The sequence below is a fragment of the Numenius arquata genome, chromosome 14 (assembly GCF_964106895.1).
Source record: "Numenius arquata chromosome 14, bNumArq3.hap1.1, whole genome shotgun sequence".
Lineage (NCBI taxonomy): Eukaryota > Metazoa > Chordata > Aves > Charadriiformes > Scolopacidae > Numenius > Numenius arquata.
In genome coordinates, this window is record NC_133589.1 from 2,609,461 (window position 1) to 2,635,955 (window position 26,495).

General features: G+C 46.8%; 1 protein-coding gene across 1 annotated transcript in view; it reads right to left on the bottom strand.

The window, feature by feature from the left end:
- MAD1L1 (mitotic arrest deficient 1 like 1) overlaps positions 1-26,495 on the bottom strand; it is a 376,963-nt gene that overhangs the window by 71,828 nt on the left and 278,640 nt on the right. Inside the window, exon 17 of the mRNA XM_074158818.1 lies at positions 24,295-24,485. Coding sequence (XP_074014919.1) covers positions 24,295-24,485 — 191 coding nt within the window. The remainder of the gene's footprint in view (positions 1-24,294; positions 24,486-26,495) is intronic.

A 26,495-nucleotide genomic window follows, 5' to 3' on the forward strand; every position in this document is an offset into this window, starting at 1 on the left:
CTTGCCAAGCAACAGCAACTTGCTCGCCAGAACCGGAGCACCTTGAGGAGCTAGCGGAGTCATTACTGCTCCCATTTCACGGATGGGGAATGTCACTGAGTGACAGAGTCAGGTGATTCCTGGATTTTCTGGCTGTGTGGTTGCCAACAAGTTGCTCTATCTACTGACCACCAAGAAACAAGCACTGCAGCAGAGCAAATCTCAGTGGTGAAGAAGAGGCGCATCCCCAGTCCCTCACCACCCCATCCATGGCCCACATCCAGCTTTGCACTGCAGTGGGGGGCTCCAGCATGCTCCAGCAGCTTTCCCTGGAAGCACCTTTGGAATATGCACAGGGTAACTACAAACACAACGTACAGGGTAACTTTCCAAACCCAATTCTATCAGCTCACTCAATTCCCTGCAGGTATTTGCAGGCAGCAGAGGACTGGCAGGCTCAGGATGAGCAGAAGAGCTGTCATCCAACTCGGCCAAGAGCTCCAGCGATGCCCCTTCGCATTTTCACGCCAGGTTACACACAAAGGTGGTGCTTTGAGGTTGAGCCTGTCAGCTATGAAGCAACTGTTCAAACCAGTACACGGGTAGCCCAGGAAAACCTGACCTTCATGGTTGCCTCTTCTGTGTCAAGCCAACCCTGTGGCCAGCCACCAGTTGTCTCCACAATTCAACCCCTCACTTCTCTCCAGGTGACCACGTTTGCTTTCCAAATGCTCTTCTGCCAGACACACGTCCTCCCACTGAGCTCCAATGTCTGCACACATTCGCTTTTACGACTTTAAAAAAAAAAAAATTTAGAAATGAATTTAACTTTAAAACCTGTAAAAGCTTGAGGAGTCCCTAGAGTGAAAGAGGAGGAGGGAAGGGGGAAACCAGGTTAATAAAAGCTGTTAATTAGAGTCAAATTTGCTGCTTAATGTGTCAAGAACTAGTGAGTTACGAGTTAATCAACCGTTCGGAGTTCCTTGGGAGAGCAATAAACCTGAAGCCTGAAAATGGAAGGAGAAGGACAAGGTCACAGCCTTCAAAGAAGGTGTCTTTAAAATCGCTTAACCCTAAAGTTCAAGCTGGGAGCATCCTCAAAGAGGTCGGGGCTTCCCCCGTTCTGAACATCTTGCCGTATCACTAATCATCAGCAATCCAAGCCTTTCACAGCACGGCCAGGTTCAGAGATATTTGCTTTTTCATCTTCACTACTTGGGGCTTCTGTAACGCGCGACAAAAGGCACAGAAAAGAACGGGAGCTCTTCCAACCCTTGATTTTTTGTTTCCACTGTTCCCTTTTCAAAGGATGTTGCAAAAGACTAAAGCAAAAGGCAGAAAAGAAACATGGACAAGCCGGAGAGTATCCGTCAAGCCTTGAGTTCAGGATCCTGCATTCCTTGTACAAGAGCCATGAACAACATCTCTCTACGCCACGCAGTAAAAGGAGCTGGCACAGCAGGAACTGCCTTAAAGAATAAATTAATAAAAACAGCAGAGAAAAGAGAGTGAATAAAGCCTGTCAAGAAATGAAGGGTTTTGGAGATTGAGCATTTCCCACATTTTAATGCATCTAGGAGATAGAAGGCAAATGATGGGTGATTTTCTTTTGCCATTGAACTATGGAAAGATTTAATCTATTTTCACTCCAATTTACTCTTTGCAAGTCTAGCCTAGATGGAGTACATTCTTCTTCCCTGCAACACGCTAGCCATCATTACCCTTTCTCTCTGATTGCGAAGAGAAGAAAAGCTGCAGTTGCTATGGGATCTCTGCCATCACCCAAGAGCTTTCCCAATGGGGGGAAAAAAAAGGGAGCCAGAAGATAAATATTTATAGCGCAGGATTCCACCAGACTTTCAAACTTCTCCTAAAGCAGGAGGCATTAAAAACGTGATTTTTTTTTTTTTTTTGATTGAGGCATGGCAGTTATGAACCCCATAACCAACCATACACCCAACTCCAATAAAGTTGTTAATCCATGAATAACGTTCATCACTCAGTGGCAGTTCAGCTGGGCCATCTCAGTAGGGGCATGAAGCTTGCTCCCAGCTCAACAGGACACAGCAGAACTGGGCATCACTCAGCATGGGCACCATGGTGGACCATACCTTCTCTGATCCTGCCACCACGCCATGCATTCCTCCTCTTTTCCTTGCGTTCCTCTTCTCTTCCCTGCACAGATGCTGCTCAAAGTTTTAAAAAGAAAAATCCTTTCCCTGGGAGGTTTCTTCTCCTGCTTTGCAACCTCTACTTAGTTTAGGGGGCAAATGTGCTATCTGACTGTTGTGGAGACAACATGGACTCCTGAGGTTGGGACTTGGCACGGAAAGGAAGAGGAACAGATGTTCACAGATTTCATTGCAAAATATAATTACCCACAGTTTTGAACACCACATACAACATATTCTTGTAAACGTAAAACAATGGGAAGTGCCCTCTATGTCCTTGTGGACATCTTGAGTGTTCCTCCAGCTCTCACCTATATTTTCCATACTGCAACATCTCAGCCCTGCAAGCAGCAGCCTTCAGAAATGTGGGGAGCACAGAGGATTGCTTCACACACTGCAAAATATTCTTTTGAAGGCTAATTTTCTTGTTCCTCTGCAACATCCAGGTCCTGGGGGAAAGCAGAGCCCAAAGCCAGCCCTGGATAAAAAGATTAGTTCCTTCTGCATTGAGATGCTTGTAATGATTCAGCAACTTAAAGCCATCTTTCTACCAACAAGGAGCCTTTGTGGCTCCTCTATAAGCCGATAGTTCAGTGACAAATAAAATAAAAGAATTTGACAGAAGTCATTACCACCTACAAAGCTGTCGTACATTTGAGAGTACAAATGGGTCAATTGTGCCCAAAACTTGCAGTTTTATTCAGCTGGGAGAATAATCCCCATCCTTCTCCCTGAAAAGAAATTTTGCCTTCCCTAACAAGCAATTCACCTGAAGCATCAGCAGTTAAACGGGTAAGAGCAAATGCAGTGTCAGCCGCAGCTCCTGGGTACCACTGTCACTTCCCAAAATGCAGGTGAAATGCACCGAGGACAACCAGATCTCCTCATCGGGAGAGCGACCAGCCATCTCCTGTCTGACACCCGTAATATTTCAGACTCCTTTAAAACCAAGCACTTCCAATAAACTCCAGGAGCAATCAATCCTCCACCCTTGCTGAAAACTGTTGCCGCACAGAGGAAAATAAACTCCAGAATATCTTGGCAAGTAGTTTAGGGTCAGAAATTTTTCATTTCTAACAATTAGTAGCAAGTCTTTGCGTACCTCCTTCAGCAGCCGCCGAGCACGGAGGGAAGTGGAGAGGGTCACAACCTTAATTCTGGACACAAATTGGCTGCTGGTTCTCTGCTGCCGAAAGGGGAAGAGGAGGTTACAGCCAGGGAGTAATGAGCGAGATTACAGGGCAATCAGGGAACGGCAATGTGAGCTGGAGAGATGTGCTGGAGGCAGGGAAAACATTCCTGAAATTAAACCCCTATTGTTCACTTCGTCTCTGCCTCGGTGGATAATCCACTAGACTCCGAGCTCCTGCCAGGAGCCAGTGTGAATAATTTCAGGGCATTTTTCCTACCTGTCAGTGATGCAGCAGTCTATGCACGCACCAGCTTTCCACCTCTTTCAGCCATACACGCGGGAAGGTACATCGTCTGTAATCCCTGCGAATATCCTTTTCCTTTCCCCTTTTCCCAGTAAAATCTATACGGTGGTTTTTCAGGCTGAGGGGGTGCAAGCTGCCCTGCTGAGACATCACGAGCGCAGTACATTGCGCATCATTAGAGCGAGGTTATTAACAGGATTATGGGGGCAACGCGACTATCAGCTGGTTGGAGGATGATGTTTGAAAGCAAGGAAGGCAAATGCAAATTTACAGAGGAAACACGCTCCGTTTGTGCAGTGAATTAGCATTTCCTTCCTCCAAGACAAACTGTGCAGAGCCTCACACCTGAAGATAACCCAGGTGGCAGCAAAACCCCTTTCCAAAGAAAGCCGTGGGACCAGACGTACATGAAGATGGCAGGACTAGTCTCCTCAGTGGACATCTAACCCGGCTTCCATGTTGACGTGCGCTGTATAAAAACACGAAGACAGAGGGAACTGCCAACTCCAGCTCCCAACACCAGAGACTGTGTAAGAATTTGGGAAATACTGCATTGGAACTACCACAACGAGCTTTGAGATCTTCATTCAAAAGACTTTGTGTAAGACTGTAACGACATGTATTATATACCATACACTGTGATGCTAAATATATCCATGCCCACCGAGAACAGCAGCAATTTGATTCCAGTTCTCTCTTCTCAACCACTATGGATATCAACTCTTGCTTCCTTCTTCTCATTAACGCTGCTGTAAAGTGCCTGGCACAAATCTACCTCAAATGAATGTAATTACAGAGGAAAATACATTGCATTAACTTATATGTCTGGCCTTCCCTGCCTTTTTCTGTTTTACCACTGTTCTTTCCCTCTTTTCTCCTTCCTTTTTTGTATGGCAGTTTGGTTTCTAGTTTTCTCCTTAATTCATCATCTTTGTCCTTCTTTTCTTTTGGTATTTCACCTATTCCTTTATTCAAACCCAAAGTTGATTGCTTTCCCTTTTTTTTTTTTTCCCCCCAAGTTTGATTGATTTATTCTGCACTCACGTAAATTATTTTACACAAAGCATATAAACCGTAGAACTCCCTGCAGAACACCGTAAGCACTGCTGCCCTCCATGTAGGTAAGGGGGAGAGGAAAAATAGTGAAGTTAACGAAGTGCTAAATTAAGTAAGAATCTCTTACATCATACTTTGAAGCTTGCCAAAATCTGACTCTTCAGATGTACTGCAACAGCAATTCTTTAAGACACAGGTTCCTTTGCAGGCAAAAATCTTTATACTTCAGTGTCAGACAGGAAAAGAAATACAGATTTTCCCAGCTGCTGTAGCAGGGACCTGGGGATGAGGTAACCTTTCAAACCACTGGGCCTCAAGTCATCAGCCCGTGGCTACTGCATGGCACCCAGAATGATGCGATTGCTCTTGCCTACTATGGAAAAGAAAGAGAAAGAAGATGAGGGAATGTATTTATTTTTCATATCTCATCTGAAACACCTGCAGGACTTCAGGCGAGCGATCTCTGTTGAAATTCATTGTATTGCTCAATCCACCCTTGCTTAATTCATCTCATGAAACTCTTTAAATGGCACCCAGGCTGGCTCTCTACAGAGATGGGAATTACATCCCTAATTACAAGATAGGGAACTGCCCTAATAATAAGTACCGTGCTCAAGAAGTCCCCACCCAGGGGGATGAGCTTTGACCTCTTTTAACAAAGACTGTGAAACAGTTGATAAGAACATTAAAGCAAGTCACTGCTCTGGAAACCAGGCGGTCGCTTGCTCTAAGTGCTCTGGCTGCAGAAGTCAGCTTTTTGAGCACATCTCGTGCATCAGAGTTGGTGACGGCCCTCCATCCCCCAGCACTATGACAGAGATTTGGGGCAACAGCATATGGAGGTGTAGAAGGGGAACTAGAAAGGCAGATAGTTTTACTTTTCAGTATCCACTTGTTTTACCCCACACACCTCTAGAATTCCCAGGGCAAGCGCAGCTCAACAGGTCCATTCCAGGCATCGCTGGAGAAATTGATCTGAATTATTAACACATCTTCAGGACGAGCCTTCACAACCCCTGGAGATGAATGGCTCCTCTACCAAACACACCCTACCCTGAAAGCTGTCATTATTGCTCCTTGCATTTCCTTTCAAGCAGCACCTCTTGCCCTGTGAACATTCTCCCTCCGCACACCGGCAGCAAAACACTGCAGCAATCTCTAACAGGGGACGTGTTTTCTTCTCCAGCACAGATTCCAAGCATTTAACAGCAAACCTTCAATTATCACAGCACACGACTGTAAAACTTGCTGAACTGGAACCGTTCAGCTATTTCTAACCTTGCCTTCAGCTCTCTTCTTTCTTTTGCCCCCAAAGCCATCTAAACCAGTATTCTCCTGGAACCTCTGCGCAGCCTGCCGAGCACAAAGTTAAACCATAAGTCAAAATGATTAAAATTATATGGAAATATATACATCTCCTTCAACACGGTCCTGGGAACCCGGTTCCTAATGGGACATCACTACACATTACTCATAAGGCCAAGACATGTGGCATTTCTGAGAGAACCCACACGTTCTCCTTTTTACGCCAGGTGACTTGTAAGAGGCAATCAGTCTTTTCCTTTTGGGGCTGTGCCTTCCGTACGCATAATTTGAGTCCTTAAAATGAACCCCTGATCTGGATTCCACCTGCTTGGGAGGAAAAAAAAAAAAAAAAATCCAAAAAAAAAATCTTGGAAATATATAGCAACAAGAAACTGGCAGGACAAACTCACACTCCCACTGTGCCAAATTGCAAGTTTAGTAATTCTGTTTTCTTCCCGCTGAGTGGAAGGTGTCATTAGCTGCTGTATTTAGAGCCACAGAAAAGGTTCTTGGAGTAATCCCCAGCCTGTCTCTGAACCAGGTGGCTGATGACCACAGGAGCTCTCTGCAGCTGGGAACCTTCACCTTCATCTTCCTGCAGTCACCACTTCAATTTTAACAGGAAATAAACAGGGCAAGTGGCACGACGCGAAGAGATACCCCCAGGCTACGTCGTCCTCCTGTGGGCTGACATTCATCCCAGCATCAGGGCCACTTTAAAGTCCCTGCGCTGCATAAATCACTCTCGGGTGCTTTTTAACTTGAGAATAGCTTTCCTTCTGGGAGAGGATTTCTCCTCTAGGCCGGTCTTTGTGGAGAACCCATTGAACCAAATCCTCATTTCTGATGGTTAATATAACAATTCAAAGAATCATCCTCTTACTGTGAGCCTTGGAGAGGAGCACAAAGGCCTTAGAAATGTCCTGGAATCACATACACGTGCACCTGGGCTTCAGCCTTGGCTGCTGGCAACAACCCTACCCTACACGCTCTGGAGAACATCAGCCCATCTGACCAGAAGACCTTCTGCAGAAGTGCCCATCCACGGTGGCTTTGCTGGCAGCACAGTGCAACAGGGAGGGGGAACAGCAGAGCGTGGTTGTGTTTGCTCGATGGGATTTCAAATAAATAGAGATACAAACCCGTAACCGTAGGTGGGCTTCGTGATGCACGCAACGAGGAGGGGAGGGGGAAGGTGAGGAATTGCCCCTTTCATGTGGTGACCGAGGGTGGGAACGCCCTGCTGTGTCCAGATTTGTTTGGGATGGTTGAACTGAAGACCACCTGCGCTGCCTGAGAATTGGGAAAATCTCTGCAGAATTCATTATGTAGCAGATAGCTGTCCAGAGGCAAATTGCCTGGAATCCATTAAAGGGAGAAATCCCAGCTCCCTCTGGCAGTCGCCTGGCACAGGCCGATTCCACTGACACAAACGGAAGGGGGGGAAAAAAAAAAAAAAAAAATCACTTTCATTTCTAATTAATCTTCTGGTATACAATACTTTTAATTAGGGGGGAAAAAATAAATTGGCACGCTCTTTGAGAGAGGAAGGAAGGAGCCAAAAGCGAGGCAGGAACCTCGGGCACCTTGGCTGCAGTTCAGGCCTCGTCCTCTATAAATATGGAGGTTGAACCCTGCAGCCTCCTGCTCCCCTCCCCACGGTGCGACCCAAGCCCCCGCAACCCTTCCCCGCTCTGGAGACAAGGAGCAGGACCATATCTGGCTTTTTACCCTGGAAGAGAAAATCCAGGCTGAGATAAGCAGAGAGGGAAAGGTATTCGAAAGTTGCCTCGGATAGAAATGAAGCGGACTCTGTTGGACAAAGCATGGACAAGACAAGCAGAAAGGCCCAGGGATAAGGAGATCCAACCCATACATTGTCTCTTCAAAATAAATAATAATTTCATTCCTCAGCCCTAAAGTTTCCTAGCCCTTCTTTCTCCTTCTAACGTCTCTCTTCCCTGCATTCATTATTAACGCCACTGGGGGTACCTATTTGCACTTTGGTTTCTGAAAAATTAATTCAATGATTAAAATTTCAGTCCCTGAGTGACGGAAGCAGCTCAGGCAAGCTGGAGATGCCCCTTTGCAGTTTGAAGGCCTTTGGTGCGCTGCCCGCTTACCCCCTGCATGAGAAGCCTCCCTGTAAATCCAGCTCAAGGGGAAATATCTGGTAGGAAAATGTGGTTTTAGGTTGATCGAGTCCTGCTTTTGTGAAGAAGCTATTTCAGCTGAGCAACCTGGTCTGGTGGGAGGTGTCCCTGCCCATGGCAGGGAGTTGGAACTGGATGGTCTTTAAGAACCCTTCCAACCCAAACCATTCTATGACTCTATAATACTTTATCAACACTCAATTCAGTCCAGACTGAACCCCAGGTTCTTCCAAGGCTCAAGTACTCACGGCTTTCTACGCAATTCCCCGGGTAATAAAAAAATGTCCAAATCTAAATATTAATCAACTCTGGAGGTCTATCACTCCTTGGCAAGCTGACTGTAGGCTGAGAGACTTCTAGCGTGGCTAATAAATTTTCTATGACAATGTGTTTTAAAATGAAAGAACGGCAGAGAAGGGCCCTCGAAGACAGACACCACCTTGATTCACAAACAAGGTCTATTTTCTCATCTGCACATACATCTAATGGTGGAAAGAGCAAGAGCCAAGGAACCTGTGAACTGGCGAGGAAAGCGTGCCAGATCATACAGCGCCCACCCCTTGGGGGGCAATTTCTCCCCATTCCAGAGGGGAAGAGGCCCCCAACTGCAAATTCCGTACCAGCTCAGGAAGGTCCTTTCCCAGCTGCAGCAGAGCTACCCTTCCCATCACCTCTGCATCAAAGGAAGAAGCAGGTAAAAAGCCTGTGTAATTCTCCACCCTCGACTCCTGGCACTCTTATTTTTGTTTATTTTAAAAACAAATGTGAGAGAAGTCAGAGCTCTGAGCAGCACACGGAGCTGAGGAGTTCAGAACCCTTCTCCAGATTTAGATAGGAGGAGGAGGAAGGGCTGGATATAAACTTACAGATACTGGTATCGTTCCTAAGGTGCTAAAAATGGCAAAACAGAACAAACACAAACAATTAAGACTGCCTTTTCCATGGCACTTTATGGAGTAAAAACCCAACTAAGCCTTGAAGCAGAATAAAGACGGCAAACTCCTCCATCCCTGGGAAGCAGCATCTTTCCATTCACGCATCAGCATCAGGCTCAGAACGTGGTGGGAACCCAGGGCAGCGTTGGCAGGATACTCTCCACCAGCCAACGCAGCGCTGCTGGTGCTGCCATCATGAGGATGAGGAAGGGATGAAGAGGAAGGGGGAGCGCTTGGAGGAACTTTGCTGAAATTCCTCTCTGGGCAGGACAACAACAAAGCTCTGAAACCGAGAACCGACTTTCCCTGAAGCACCAGGGTTAGTGACAGCCCACATGGCACATCATTGGGGTGACGACAACTACAGGAGCACCAAACGATCACTTAAAGGCAACTCCTGGATTCAGACACTGGACGTTTGCTCCTGAAATATCTTACCAGAGCAACGTTTCTAAGAACTCTACTATATCATCAATCTGGGAGAAAACCCTAGAAGAACCCACGCTGCATATATCACCATCACAGTGCTACCAGGAACAGAAACCAACACACGGAAACCCACTTTTTACCACATCGACTGAAACTTTGCAGGGCAAATGTGCAGAACCTTGGTTACTTGGAAAACTCGCTGCTTTTCTTCCTGAAGATGTGGCTTTGTGGAGGTTTCAGAATATGCGGGCTTTTACGTGCTGTTCAACTCTTGAGGTTACTCTGAGCTGAGAGCCTTTACCACCATGGTCCTGTATCTACAGGACAGACAGACCATCGGTACCTGCAATATTAGCAAATTAGGTTTTACTGAGTCTGTGGCTATCAAATCTCCCCTTCCAAAAAGGCTCCGGGGCAGGATACATCCCACCTCATGGCAGCATTGGCTCCAGCCTCGTGACACCAACAGAGCTGAGAGGTGACGTGCTGGGATGCACGGCCCCGACGCTCCACGCAGAGAGGAAATGGAAGTGCTGGAACAAGCACTTTGGCACAGCTTCTTGGCTGGGCTAAAGGTTTATTCCTGGGATGCTGCTTTCCTGCAGACTAAGGAAAATTAAATTTAGCACTTTGCAAATAAATAGGTTAAGGCTGAAAGGACACTATTTAGGAATTTACTGCTTACAGCAGCCTCGGAGATTACAGATCCATCACCGTCTATTACCTTGCTAGTTACTGCTTCCACTCTGTCGATCTTCCCCACTTACAGAGTGGTCCTTTCATCAGGTCTTTTACTGTTCCAACTTGAAACTGTCATCACTCTAATGGAATTATATGAAGAAAAACAACTTTGGGCTGCAGAGACTCTGCCAAAAAGCCAAGGACATCTCCTGTGCTTTCCCAGGACAACGCGGTGAGATTCTTGCCTGACGGAGACACGCACAGATATCCGAGAACCTCCTGGGAGATATGGCGATGGACAGTTGCCTACACACATGTCCGAAACCTCTGGGCCTCCCTGTGACCATTGGCTGGGCCCTTTCAACACCCAGAAACACAAGAGCTTTTGTATGGACCAGCAAACCGACAGCCGAATGCTAAGATTCATCGTACCTGCATCGCACATGGCACGAGAACTCATCACTGAAGGCACCAACGTGGTTATAAACCCCCCATCTCATGCTGCGTGGGCCTCTTCTGCTCTCTGCTTCATATAAAAATCCCCTACAAACAGTCCCTTCTCCAGAGTCGGGTACATTCCAGAAACACAAAGTGACAGCCAGCACATGCAGCGCTCTCCAGAGCCTTCCATTAAGACAGACAAACCCTTCAGTTTAAGGTTGAAACTTATGTCAGCTCCCCAGAACGCGGTGGAGCATTACCGTTACCAGCCACCCGCTCTGGCTGAAACCAAATACAGATTAGGGACAAATCAAAATTTTTTTTAAGCCTCAGTTTGATATATCCCCTCCAAGATCCAGGCAGACAGGCTTGTCTTCTTCTAGGAGCTAATGATGCCTTCAAAAGACAATCTTGGGAGTTACCAAAGCTGGAAGTCATCCTCAGCTCTCAAATTCCCCGCTTCCCCCAGGAAGGAGAAAGCAGCAATGTGATTTAGCTCTGAAGCCTTCCACGATAGATTTGACATAAAATACCTTTCCGCACTTCTTCCTCAAAGAGTGTTCTCATGCAATTGGCAGAAGAGAAAATACATTCAATCCAGAGTCCTGACATCGTTACTAAGTCACATGCTTTTACCACAAACATTCACATGGGGCAGAATGAACGTTTTTTGTACGTGGAGTTGGGATGATTCACACATTGGTTTGTGTGAAGCAAATGTGAGAACAGGGGAGGTTTTTCACCATTTCCATGTATAGAAATAAAGACAGTTGATACATTATTAAACCCTAACATTAATCTGTATCCATGCTAGGGATTAATTCCTTAAGTTTACAGGATGTAAAGAGCTGAGCTGCAAAAACTCTAGCATGGGGTAGGACTCCACCGGAATCACCGCAGCTGTTCCCTGTAACGAAGCTCTCCGTAAGGATTTCCAGTTCGCTGCTGCTTTCTGTCACCACTCCGCAGCCCCAGCACCGTAGCAAGGACACCAGGAATAATAGATTCATCCTGCAACACTGACAGGAGCTGTGGTGATGCAGGGAGCCCCCGTGGCACCTCGTGCTTAAGACTCTCCGATGCTGTGAAGTGCATCAAATATCAAGAAATGCCACGACTGAACGCTTGATGCGCTTCCAACCCTCTCCAGCTGCCTCCAAACAGAGGTGGGATGCCTTGGAGCAAAGCAGAACACTCACAGCGGTTGTTATTTTGTGCTTTCCTACAAGCTGTTGCTTAAGAAGAACTTTAAGAGACCTCTGTTTAGGTAAAGGTCTCGGGGAACACCCAAACGCAGCAGAGATGGGATCCCATAAAGAAAAGCTGCTTTGAAACGTGGGCTCTTATCTTTAACTGGCAAGCCAGTTTGAGAGAAAGCGTATTAACTGGTTTATGCAACACTAACTTCATGGTTAAGAACCATGTAGTAATTGAGCATTTAGACCTGGAAGCGTGGAAGCAACACAAGGATGACAAGAATGCACGGCTGTGAGATCCTGGCTCCCACCTCAACCCTGATGGTGACCCTTTGGCCGCCAAAGGGGACCTGTGACCACAACACCCACTCTCTGCTCCTCGCTGTTGCCCCACTACATCCATCCCCACTCATCAGCCAAGCCCTGTGGGAAAGGGCCAACCACCTCGTTATCCAAAAATTAATTTAGGCTGGAACCTTTTAACTGTGAAATCCTGGCTGAGGGCACAACACAAACGTTTATATTCACAACAAACAAAGGAGAAGAGCTTTATACGAGCTCAGATCCACTCTTCAGATGGGGACAACAGATGTCTCAAGATCATTCCCACCACGGGAATCTTTTTGCTTTGTTTCCAGATTTGTGAAGAGGGTTTTATATACACAAACACCCCCCTCTCTTCCCTCACTAATTACATTTCCTCCCTGGGGATCAGACAATCTTTTGCCCCAGTCAAGCATGGGTAGCAGCTATAACTCCCAATGCAAGAGGTAAGTCCTAATTATATTTGTATTTAAACAATGTGCTGCTTACTCCAGAAAGGAGAGAGGCAGCGGCTGCCACCGGCTCTGGCTGGTGGCTTTGTGCAGGTGAGTGGTGCTGCTGGGACCTGAGGCTCTCACATACTGGTGGGTGCTCTGGTGGATGTCACCAGCTGTACCTCACCTCAGAGTCATCTCCTGGAGCTGCCTGCTTTTCCTAGAGGTCTGTGCACAAACCTGTTCCTGGAGCAAACAGGGAAAAGGTGAAAGGATGGTAGAAAAGCCGTCTCCAACTCCCTTAGTGATGCTCTGACTCCATGGCCTCTGCACCATCTCTCAGTCCTCACAGCCAGCTATGAGGAGGCTTCAGGGATGTCCATGCGGGATCATTAGTGGAGGGAAGGGCCACAAAGGCTGCCAAAGTGCCCGACACCATTTGTCCCACGGGGATAGTGTAGAAGATGTCATGACATGGTCTTGCTGCTCCTGAACGCACTGGCCTTGCAGCAGAGTGGCCCAGAACAGGCAGGAGAGAGGGCCTGTCCCCTCCTTCTCGTGTCCAAAACCAGACCAATAAATAAGATTGTAGAGCAGCCAGGGAAGATGGCACAGATGTAGGGTACCCAGAAACTCAGGACGTTTCACCCCCAAAGGGATAGAGTGGAAACTGCTGGAGGCTTTTTTTTCATGTGCAGCTTTGAACATCACCACATGCACGCAACCACTGGTGACACGACTCCATGTGTTCTGCAAATTCACAACAGAGCCGCCAGGGAAAGCGACAAGCGTGCATCAAAAGTACTTTTTCTTGGTCAAAATGGCTTTTTGACACCCATTTCAAGTGTGCAGCAGCGAGACCTTTGTATTCCCCCATCGCCCGGACTCAAAGGCATGGCCTTTTCCTTCAAGAGCCCCAATCACACAGGCTCCAAGTAGAACATCTTTTGAAATGACCAGAGACTCAAATAAATAAATAAAATAAAATAAAATGAAGAGATTTAATGCCAGTTATAGGTGGTGGGTACCCACAGAAAAGGACAGGAGCGGCTGTGCCACCCCACACCGACTGCACCGTGTGTCTGAGGGACAATGAGCCACATCTGTTCTCCTGGAACAGAAGTGCTGCTTATATCTCCAACCCGCTCACACGCAGCTTCCCCACTGCAGAACATTCTGAAAAGCTTTTCAAACCCCCTGTGGATGGCAATATCCTGCACCCGGGTGAGAGGGACTGAGGAAACTAGAAGGTCGAGTGACCTGGAGCAAAGCCCTGTGGCCGTTTAGCTGCAGAGACGGGAACAAGAATCCAGGAGGGGTTTGCTCATGTCCCCTCTGCTTTGTCCGTTATTTGATGGCGTTTTCATCTCGCCGTGCGTAAACACAGTCCCGTCAGCCCACACAGCCCTTTGTAAGCTGTTCAAATACAGCAGCGGGCAGACACGGACATCCTTCTCTCCTGAGACCCCCCGCGGGGAGAGCGGGCACAGCCAGCGACAAGAACAACTCTTCTTCAGCAAACTGCAATCAGGCAGGTACTGGGAGCACGGGGAGGGGAAAAAAAATGGAAAGAGGTTTTTATTGCGGTAGGTAAGTCACTCAGGATCTGCTCTGCCTCCTGTGACACAGTGGCAGCCTCTGTGTTGGGTGCCGGGTCACCTGGCAATGCCACGTGGCACGAGGTCCTACACCACACTTCCCTCCAGGGCCACACATCGAGCTACACCAGCCCGGATGCCCTGGGTTAATTAAATTCTCATCAGTGACCTCTGCTCCGTGTTGGTGCACTTGAGTCTCCCTAGAAAGCACAGGCTGTCTCTGCCATTTCATTAAATAAGAGATATTTTAATGAAGGAAAAAGGGATTTGGAGTGAGGTGAATTGCAAACTACTTTTAAAAAAAGGCGTACTCCAGTAATTTGGTTACTTATTGTTATTGCAGAAGCCGTGGAGACATGCTGAGGTCCTTCAGCTGGGATGGCTACTGTGCCCTGTTGCCTGGATGAGGCCGCGAGCGGCAACATCAGTGATGGTGGCTGAAATCACATGCAGAATTTGTGGGAATAACTTGAAAACTGCCATTTTCCAGTGCCCAGTTCCTTTGCCAAGAGAGGGGGAGTGCAGAGAGAGAGGCAGAGCTCAGGGCACCAGCTACAGGGAGGAAAATTGGGGGGTACAGCCCCAGCACCACCGTGTCCTTGGGGTGCGATGGAGCATGGGGAAGGGAAACACAAAAGCAACTTGGTGCCCAGGAGCTAATGATTACAAAGCAAACAGGGAAAAGCAAAAGAACAGCCTGAATCTCAGATGGCATCTGCAAGCCAACCTCACCTTTTCTGTCCCAAAACAGGCCTTGTTTTTCAAAGTGAGGGGCTGCGTGTGTGCCCCACGGTGTAACCCATCGGTCACTCCAGCAGAGACGAAAGCCTGAACTCATCCCTGTTACCCACTGCACCCATCAGCAAGACAAATCTCTGACCTTTCATAGAGCTTCACATGTTCCATCCTCCCGCTCGTCAGGAAAGACTCAGTCACCGGAATAATTAATACTGATGATGCTGGAGAATTACCTGCATGGCTGGGTCTATCCCGGCAGACTCGCAGGGAACGGGAGCGAGCGGTGCCAACACGCTGGAAACGGGTATCGTGCCAGACTGACAGGTACCAGGGGAGCGTGTTCCCCAGCCCGAAGCTGCTCTGTGGTCCCCATCAGCACAGTCTCTTTATCCTCACAACAGTCTAGTGACACAGGCAGAAGCATCCTCCCCCTCGTACAGATGGGAAACGGAGGCAGAGAAAGAGCACTAACTTTGCTCAGTTGGAACAAGGCTTCAGCCCAACCTCCTGAGGACTTGGAGCAGCACCTTTTTGCTCAGAAATTCTGCAGTAAGAAGAAAACCTTCTGTTAGCTCTCCCCCAGTCTCACTGTTCTTGAGGTGATGGGTTTAATTTGGAAAATAAGCCAACCCTACCCCACCCAAAGGGATAGGCAGTTATTTAGGGAAGCTCACGCAGCAAGACAGACACTATGTTGGGAGGAAAAAAAGCATGAGAAAGAGCAGAACAAGACGAAGACAGTAGCAAGAATTAGAAGTTAAGTCCTACCACGGAACAGGCTGCTACAACATCCGAAAGAAAACAACGCGTAGGATGTTTAAATACAGGATTTGATGCTGTAACAGCACGGATTGCTCAACAGCTCCTGTTTTAGAGCTGCTGCTTAGTGCAACCCAAGATGGGTCTTTGCTGACCCTTCCAGGAATCCCAGCGCAATCATCTGGCAGGAAAAAGCACCACGCTCGCAGGGCGACGGCAGGCGCTCCCAGACCCGAGCAGAAATCAAGTCTCCAGCAACCACACGGGCAAATTGAAAACAAAATATAAAAATAAAATAACTTGTAATTACCAAGAACGAGGAGTTAACAGAGGCCTACAATCACTAATCAATCTCTTGCTGCCCGGCCTGCTCCACCGATGAGCCCCATTGTTAGCTTTGATTGTGTGTGCAGGAGCGCGAGACGGCTGCCGGAAGAATAGCACTCCATCAAAATTGTGATTTCTTTCTCCTCTCGAGACTCATCAAGGGTGAGGAGGAGGAGAGGGGAGAAGATAAAGATGCAAAAAGAAACAAACAGCTAGAACATGCTTCTCCGAGATACTCTGCTGGGTTCAAGGAGGAAATAACTGGAACTGCAGGTACGCCGAGCATGGGGACTCGGATCCAGAGCTCCCAACAGTGCTGTCAGCTTCAAGACGAAACAGGAGCACTCAGGCGAGTAAAAGTAATTCCTGTACTAACTGCTCTGCTTATACTGAGATGTACATCATTCACTGGTGCGCCCCGGCCAAACTGATGCTAAGGCTGTGCTGGAAACTCAGACTGGGCTCTCTCTGCACGTTTAACCACACGAGTTCTGTCTCCCCCTTTCAGCCAGCAGTTTGGCAGCATCACTTTGCGTTTGAAAAACAGCCTCCGAGGTCTTTCTTATTCAGTCCGGCCTCATTTCCCTCCCCAAGAAAAGAGAATTAAAACTATTAATTCTTGTCTGCAGAGCTGCCCTATCCCATTTTACACACTTTGTCAAGATAGAAGCAACAAGAGAGCGGGGAACATGAGCGATGGAAGCAAAGGAAGACCAGGAAGTTAAAGGTGGTTCCTGTCCTTCCACTGCACTCTTCTTCCATATACAAAGCCTTTAGCCCTTCCACCACCCCCACGTTCTGCCTCTGCACCCATGGTGAACCCTGCCAGAAAGTTTTCATATTACCTTGAAGTTCAAGAGATCTGCAAAGCAGCTGTTTGTGGGAGAATGGCTAGCTGAGAAGGGTCACGTAGACATGATCCAGCTGGCCGAGCAAAAGCTTGAGAAACATCGGATTCAGCCCCCGTAACTACTGGGCTGGTAAAGACACCTTGTCCTTGACTATAATTGTTGTATGATAACAGGGAGGTTGCAGCTGCTCAGGCATGGGAAAAGAGGATGAAAGTAACTGTAAAGAAGGAACCAAGGGCGGAGTTGATCTTTCTAAGAACTAACCAATCATGAGCTTAACTTTTGTAATATGTATGAGCTAATTATGTTAGAACATAAAAGGCCACTGTGTGAATCAATAAACGAAGCTTGCTGATCACTCATATTGAGTGGCCCTGTCTTCCCTCCGTCGCGACAAATGGCGCCCGAACAGGGACCCTACAGAGGGCTGAACCTGCGAGCCACGGTCAACGGAGTCTCAGTGCTGGTCCTGTAAGCAGCGCAGGAGGCGAAAGGGATTAAAGGAAAAGGTCCCCGCGCCCGAGAGCGAAAGGGATTAAAGGAAAAGGTCCCCGCGCCCTGGAGCACCTATAGAGAGTGTCCTGCCGGCTACGCGCCGCCGAAGTCTGAAAGGCTGCAACAGCGCGCTGACGAAGGTATGAATAGACAAGCGGCGTATGATTTGCTCAAATGCTTTTTAGAAAAGCGGAGCATTTAGGGTATAGATAACGAAGGTATGAATAGACAAGCGGCGTACGATTTGCTCAAATGCTTTTTAGAAAAGCGGAGCGTTCAGGGTATAGATTGTAAAAGGGAGTTGCCTGGGTTATCAGCGTATGGAGTAGCGAGAGGTTGCTTTGATAATCCAGATACGGTTTTTGAACACGAGGAATGGCGTAAATATGAGGATAAATTGTTTGACGAAGTTATATGCGATAATAAATCAGCCAAAAAGTTGATAAAGCCATGGCGGGCAGTCGCTAACGCCCCGTTGCAACACCGAGCTGAAAAAAAAAAAAAAAAAAAAAAAAAAAAAAAAAGCAAAAGCCGTTCACTCAAAAAAAAAAAAAAAAAAAAAGGAATCCCTTCATATATGGGTATTAAGCAAGGAAGAGAGGAACCATTTGGCCTGTTTATCGATCGAATAGCAAACGCCATACAGGCGGCCGGGGTGCCCGATTATCTCAGAGGCACTATACTAAAGCAGTGTGCTATACAAAATAGTAATCCGGCCACACGCAACATCTTGGCTACATTGCCAGGGACATGGACTATCGAGGAAGGACTAGAAAGGATGGCTCAGGTACCGGTAGGGCCACAGGCAATGTTAGTTGAGGCAGTAAAGGAACTAGGGAATAGTTTAAAGGAACACGCGCAGGCTACGCAGAGTCAAGTTCTTGCAGCCCTTGCTCCTTTGCAAGCCTCCGTTCAACGATTAAATGCTACTGGATCACCTCGCCCACGATGCTACCGTTGCGGCGCTGCTGGACACATCAGACGGAACTGCAACGCCGGCTCAGTATGGTGCAGAAACTGCCGGTCGGACAACCACAATGAGACTGCATGTCGCGCTTCTAAACCGGGAAACGGACGATTCAGCGGGAAAAGCCGCCCCGCGCTGACACAAAAAGCGGCTGCATATCCGGCAGCACTCAATCCCTTCAGCTCAGACCAGCCACAAGCGGAAGCCTCGGCTTGGACCTGGCAACAGCAGTAGATTGTACCCTGTTGGACTCAAAGCCTGTCAGCATTGCTACCGGCACACAGGGACCAATCTGTATCAATGGACAAGCTGTCGGAGCACTACTTATAGGCCGTTCATCAGCCACCATGCTGGGACTTAATGTGTTGGTGGGACTGATTGATAAAGATTACCACGGTGAGATCCAGATCATGGCCCACACATTATTTCCACCGCTCTTCATCGCTAAAGGCACCAAGGTGGCGCAATTAATTCCCCTACCACATCTTGCGGGAGCCCTTCCACCGCTGCAAGAGCAGCCACGAGGGCAAGGAGCCTTTGGATCTACAGGACAAATGGCCCTACTAACTGTCGGCTTGCGCCAAAGGCCACAACGCCCGGTTGCTGTGCAATACGCCAACCTAACTATATCACTTGTTGCTCTTCTAGACACTGGCGCTGACATTTCCATAATCAGCACGCATAAGTGGCCGGCTCAATGGCCGACCTATGCGAGCAACGCCACGGTCGCGGGAGTAGGAGGATTGACCCTTGCTCGCAAATCACCCCTTTTACGATGGACCATAGGGGACAAGGTACCATCTGGGTTCCCAGCCGTTGGGTAAGGCCTGCCATCAACCACCCTGAAGTCACCGCTGAAGGTGACCCGACTAATCACCATAAACCAACGGACTGAGACCGCTGCGCCTGAGTGTGAACCACGAGGTCGCAAAGACAGAAATTAATTGTACAGTCTGTGGGGTCTGTAACCCCTAGGTATTATGTGCATGCTATTTGCTTAGAAGTTGAAACAGAGAAAATGGTTAATTTAGGTATAGAAAGCTTTATAGTAGTTGCCTTAGTTGTAAGCATAAGAGCCATCCCATATAGCGAGATGTTTGACCCACGAGAAAATGTGTGGATAACTTTAGCTCGGTCACTCAACACGACCAGCTTTTGTGCAAGCCTAGCAACACCCCGCTCCCCATTTACTACGTGCCTTATAGGGGTGCTCTTGGAGACTGGTTGGGTCTGTCCGGATGGCTGAGAAACCTTTTACAGACGGGATTGCTAGTCTTAATCATTGTACTAATAGCATTGCTTTGTGTGAGTTGTGTGTTGTCTTGTATGAAAACCCTTGTGTTACGGATGTTTAACCAAGCCTATGTCATTCAAAATAAAAACGGGGGAATTGTGGGAGAATGGCTAGCTGAGAAGGGTCACGTAGACATGATCCAGCTGGCCGAGCAAAAGCTTGAGAAACATCGGATTCAGCCCCCGTAACTACTGGGCTGGTAAAGACACCTTGTCCTTGACTATAATTGTTGTATGATAACAGGGAGGTTGCAGCTGCTCAGGCATGGGAAAAGAGGATGAAAGTAACTGTAAAGAAGGAACCAAGGGCGGAGTTGATCTTTCTAAGAACTAACCAATCATGAGCTTAACTTTTGTAATATGTATGAGCTAATTATGTTAGAACATAAAAGGCCACTGTGTGAATCAATAAACGAAGCTTGCTGATCACTCATATTGAGTGGCCCTGTCTTCCCTCCGTCGCGACAGCTGTTGATGCAACTCCTTAAAGATGTGTGCATCAAAGAGCGTGTCTGCACGCTGGCTGTTAATTTAACAGGTTGCAGAAAAGCTGCTGATTTTATTACCATATTACCAATTCAAGAGGACACCAATAAGAGTTCTATTTTGCAGCATGGAGCACAAGCTATGTCATGATGCTTCTGGTTTTGTTTGCTGTCTGATATCTTGGGTATTCTCTTTCAAAGCATCAAACCTACCACCTTGGGGATGCTCTTCAGTGAGCTACTGCGGGTGTTTGGGTTCCCATTTTATAATTCTGACAGAAAATAGTAACACCTGGTAGGAGACAGCATTCTGCACTCTGCAATACTGGGCTCTGAGGATATAGAAAATATCTGTCTAAAGGCAGCCTTTTGGTCAAGAATATTTATGAGTTCAGACACATAACACCGTTGTAACACTGGAAAGAGTTTGTCTGGTTTAAACTTCCTCACCAACCAACCGAGACCCAAATAACTCATACATGAATTACTAAGGAATCTGAGGATGCCTTTCTGAGAAAGTAGAGGAACCTGAAACCAGAAAAATTTCAAACACCCCTAGATTTGATGTAGCTGTTACACAGGACAACATCTTTTCAGTCCAGGATCCTATAAAGGATAATGACCAGCACCACTTTCATGCCATGATGGTAGAAATGGTTCACCTGAAGCACATGGAATAATCAAGCACAGATTCCTCTCTCTGAGCACTCTTCTTGCTCTCCTTTCTTCACTCCAGTCTTCATTCCCAAGTATTTCTAGGGATGGAGTTGAATGTTGCTAGGTACTGCAGCAGCAAAACCATATGTAGACACAACCCAGAAGATAAGCAGCATGCATGGGAATTTTCCTCCTAACCTCTGTAGTAAGAGATTGCCTTTACACCTCAAAAGCAGAGAGCTCTCCATGTCCCTACTTAAGTTAAATGTAAATATTTAATGTAAACTAGGTATTATTATGTGTCCACAAAGATTTCTTAACACTTCAGAAAACCTACTGAGCTCCTGCTCTCAGCAGCACCTTGAAGCCCTAGGGTCTAAAAAATACAAAGACTTCCACTCTTTTCATTTTAAATTGATTGGCTTCAAATGCTTCAGCCAGAGCTGTCTCTTTAGGTAAAAAAAAAAAAAAAAAAGAAAAAGTCCATGATTTAATTTCTCTCCACTGTTTGTTCATTTGCACAAGTGTCTCCAAATCATCTCCTCTTCAAATTTGACCAGTCTTTCTGTTTACCAAAAGACTTTCTTTGTCTGAAACCACCGTCATTGCCTTTCTAAAGACCTCATTTCCTGACTCTCACCCAGGACCTACCCACAGACGAGGGTAAACATCATGATGAACACGTGGTCAAGCAATGACATCCTGATTTCCCACTGCTTAATTCCAAGTTGGCAAAGCTGATTTTGAGGCTCCCCAGCAAATGTTTGTTTGTTTTAATAGATATCTTTAACCGATTGTCACAGGGGGAGTCAATGGAGTTCTTGGATATCTCATGGGTGGCCTGGCCTGCGACATCACGGGTACCAGCAACACTTACAAAATATCACACTGTCAAGTGCCCCAGTAGCTATAATGCATTACATCCCACTAAAATATCATCAGAAGCTAAACTCCTGGTGAGGAATCTACAACATCACTTTCCACAGCATTTAATTAATAGAATAAAAAAAGAGCTAACAAGCAGGAGCGAGCTGTGAAGCCTGAGATGCTCCTTGCTGCCTACGCACTCGCACACGGAGGGGCTGAGAAATCACTGGAACATCCTTCAAGTTGATGAGCTCATCTGTTGCATCGATAGGAATCGCCAATAAATACCGATACGGCTTCATTGAAATTCACTGCTCATTTATGGATGCAGTCATTTATATTCACAGCGTGGCACTGTGATTAACCCTTTCATTGAAGCACTAATTCCAATTAATGCGAATTGGCTGGACACATACAACATGCAGATAATAAGCTCTGCTACAATAACAACATACCTTGGTTGGGAAAACCGGGCACACCTTTCATCTTCATTTAGCTTTGAAGGGGTTACATTACAGCAGCTCCTATTGCATCCCTGCTATTGAAGCCTTGCTGAAAATTAAATGCCACCAGCAGAGCTAAAGAAATATGCTCTAAAGTTTACAGGCAAACTACAGAAGCTTGTAAAGTACCAGGGGACTTCTCTGGTTTAATTATATAGACCCTGTTCCATAAATTGCTTGAATGGAATAAATACAAATAGCATTCCCTGCTTTGTGACCTCTTTGGGTTAATGAAATGCACATAAACACCCACAGTCTGTTACAACTCAGAAATTCCACAGCACAAACACAGAACCTCGCTGGAAGCCGCAGTCAGGATTCAAGCCTTGGTATGTAGAGGAGAACCAGCTGCCTGGACCCAGCAAGGAAATAATTTGTTGTTTATATTCCACTGCTACTCTAAGCTGCAGACAGTGGGAATCGTCCACGATTTACCCAACAGGGAGAAAGAAACTGAGATTTTGTTGTTCAGGCTCTAATTGGCAAATCTGCTTCTCTTATCCGAAGAGGTGTTTGAGGTAAGAGAGGCTGAGGAATTCCATCAATCGCTAAGCAATCCAGCCTTGGCTTTGAGAAACGCAAGATCTTGGAATGCTGCTGCTCTACCTGGTGACACTCACCTCCATCCTCCGGACATACTTGGGAATAAAGACTTGAGTGAAGAAAAGACAGCAAGAAAAGCGTTTAGGGAGAGGAATCCATATTTGATTATTCATTCTCTTGCATGTAGATTATTTCTATTGCTGTGACATGAAGGAGAATTGGATCCTACTGGAGACAAGCTACTGAGAAACCAGCCAGCTCTTGTTCACGTGGTCAGCATGCAATTTTCTCACATTTTCTTCACTTTCTCCAAGCACATCATCTCTCCTACAGCCGCCAGTTGTATTGCTAGACATGGCATTCAACAGACACCTCCAGGAGTCTGCTGAAGTTTCATTCACTAAACATTTAATGCTACAGGTGAGAGCACAGGCTTCTGGAGGTCTTAGAGCATTGCACCACCTCAACAGAGAAGTGCTTTTAGGATTCAAGGGCAGTACCTTAAAACCAACAGAGTTCTCCTCCTCCCTAGACACCAAAATCTCTTGCTCCCATTTCTCCCAGTTAGTCCAGAGACTTCATAAGGCCAAGAAATACAACTGTTCTGGGAATATTTTCCTAGTTTTACTGAGGATCCTAGGTGCTGTCTTATATTTACCCTCACTTGCTTTATTTAGTGGAGTTTTTTTCCTCAGGTTCTACAGTTGCAGAACAGGAAAACGTTGTGCAAAGAAACGATACTGCAGGAACCCACACGTGGCGCACAGCAGGAGGTCTGCAGAAACACGAACTTCTCCAGGTCCTGTTATAGAGTCCCCTCCTGTATTGAACACCTCCAAACCCCTCATCCTTCTCAGAAGCGAGACCCACCCCAGGGAGATCAGTGGGAGGCTGGTCTGATTTTAAGCGCCAGTTGCGTTTGCCACTGGGAAGAACAAAGTTCTCCCACTGACCTGTAAACTTGGGCTGTTGACACTTGAACCAACATAAAGACAGAACTTAACAGCTCGGTGACTCCAATGTCACACCTCAGCTCTCTAATGTATCACCCCAACTGTGCCAGTTGGAAGGTAACGTGGAAGAAAAACAGCACCTATCAAGCCGGAACCCAACCTGAGACCACCCAGCAAGACCAATAAAGGTATCAGACTGAGAGAAGACAGACTGTTATTGCTGCTCGTCTTTGCTGTTCACATAAATGGCACTTCACAGGCACAAGGATGAGTTGCTGCTCAAAAGGGATTCCAATTTGCATAAAGACAAGACGATGACACGCAGACAAGCCAGAGGATCGCAAAGACAGTGAGGACATATCTCAGGGAAGTAAGGATGAAGCCTTGATGGTTACATAAGGTTTTATTGCCACAGCATATAGAACCAATAATATAAAAAGGTGAAGTGCAAGGCCAGCTGCCTTAGGTACTGCGCATAGATAGTCTCTTCTCTTTACTCCTGAATTTGATATATAAGCGGGAGACCAAATGCCAAACCTTCCAAGGTAATTTTTTAAAAGAAGAAAGGATCTTTACTTCCCTCATACGGAACACCCTGTCACATAGCAGGGGGACAGTGATTTTCCAGTCGAAGCACTGAGAAAAAGCAAATATATTCCGACACGCTGAAAACCATGAACCCGAAGAAGTAGGTGCAGCGAGGGATGCGCCGACCTACCTTAAAGAGCAGGCAGTCCCCTTGGTGCTCAGCATAAATGGAGGTGAGTCGATACTGGTTCTCGGTGGTGATGTCGATCTGGTACCCCGTCAGCGTGTAGCACACCTTGCGGAACTCCTGGATCTTGGTCTGGAAAACTTCTTTCAGACGCTGGTTTTTCAGTTCTGCACTTTCCACTTGCTTCTTCAGCTCTGTAGAGGAAGAAAACGGGCACTTCATTATACATCAACCACGAAAAAACCTGTGCTGCATTTACAGTGCTAGCCAAACTAAGTGAATTGGAAAGGTCAATTAACTTTTTTAGAAGTGAATTAAGCAGGCAGAGTAAAGACACAGGGAAGCTAGAACCCTCTCCTCCTGGTCCCAGCAGACCAAAAGATAATAAACTGGGGAATAAGGAGAACAGGCGTGTCTTGCTGGGATGGGTTTTCCTTTTGCTCAGCCAGCCTTTTAACAACGTGCTACAAAATTCAAAGCTAGAGCATCCTTTCCTCCCTGCCCTTGTCTTATTTTCTACACAGAAGCCAAGAGAAGGGCGATACACTACAGGAAGCAAGAAAGTGGAAAAAAGGTGAGAAATACACCTCTATATTGTCACATCGTGGGAAATCTGCCTATAAGGGAAATCTGCTCCAACGTACTCTTGATTTGACGGCAAGTGCTTTGATCTCAAATCAACACACCGCTTAGGAATCCCTCCAGATTCAGGAAGGGGCTTTTCTTGTGAGAAAATGCCTCTTAGCATTTGCCACCTTAACTGGACCAGTCCCTGGAAGAGCAGTCCTGGGAGACTGCCCGCCACTCACCCCGTGTTTTATTGCTACAGAGGGAGCTGCCAGCGCTGTGAATCCTTCAAGAGGATACACAACAATTACCATGAATCTTTCACCCAAGGTGCCTTCCGAGTAATTAAACCTCGATTTATCCCCCCATTAATTACAGAGATTGGCTTTACTTTCATATACACCAGAGATGTCTCCCAAGTCAGACTGTTTTATCAACGCTGCAGTCTGGGGCTGGAAAAAAACCCCCTGACTCTTAACAGCAAACAAATAGACTTCCCCGCTCAGATAACTCCTTGTCATTCTGAGCTTTAAGGCTTCAGCTGCACTGTGATCAAGAGACATAATTGCAGCACATGTAGGCCATATATCTTTATTTTAGCTAGTCCCAGGTCCGGCACCAGGATAGCATAAACTTTGGCGCAAGGTGACTGCTTGAGTAGGAAGGAAGGGTTTTGGCCGGGCTTATACAGCTCACACTGAAGTATTATTGTTTTCCAAGCGAGCTGGAAAAGTTTTTGCTCAAGTATTTGCCAAAAAGTGTCTCCATCAACCTCCCAAGCGTGGCACGGGAAGCACGTAGGACGGTAGCTGCGAGGCCAAGGACTTGCCTGTGATTCACCTCTGAGCAGCTGCCAGCACACCAGGAGAACTTGAGTCTCCTCTTATCTCCTGTGCTGCTTTGGTTTGGCGCTCCGGGTGGGACAAAGGGATAATTCAACGTGTTAAGTTAAAGTGCCTTAAATGCCACAGAGGATGCCCCTGCTCAGAAGTACTTTGGCCTTAATCCAATTCAGTTTAATCCCCAGGCGAGGACAGGAACTCTTTAATGGTTAAAGAGAACTACACATCCCTTTACTTCTGAGTGAGAGCATCCAGGCAGGGAGAGTTAACGCCGGCCAACTCCTTACCTTCAGTTAATTCAGTTCCACCTTCCTGAGCAGCTTGTGGAAACGGTGTATGAGCAAAGTATTTCCTTTACTCCAAGTCTCCCCCCCAGCTCTACCTCACTCTATCAAGAGGAACAAGCCAGTCTCGGGGATCATTAAAACACTGCTATACAGAGAAACCCCCAACTGCTGGGGGATGTAAGGTAAAAAGAGCATCCAAACCCTGTTTACGAGTCCGAAGGGTGGTGGGTTACACACTGCCCCTTCCCATGAGCTTGGAAAGGCCGTGTCCCTCCTGACCACCCACCTTTCCATTCCTACCAAACTCATCACCATGTGATTAACTCAACCCTTCCTTGGATTGTTACAACTTTTTCCCCCATCATCTCAGCTGGGTCTGGGCCTCCGATTAATTAAGTAATCAGCCTCTGAAATCAGGAGGCTAATTGGCACCTCTGACCTCAATATTCTCACAGTCTTCATTCAGCTATGGAACTGTTAAGGACGAAATCCTATATATGAAAGTAAA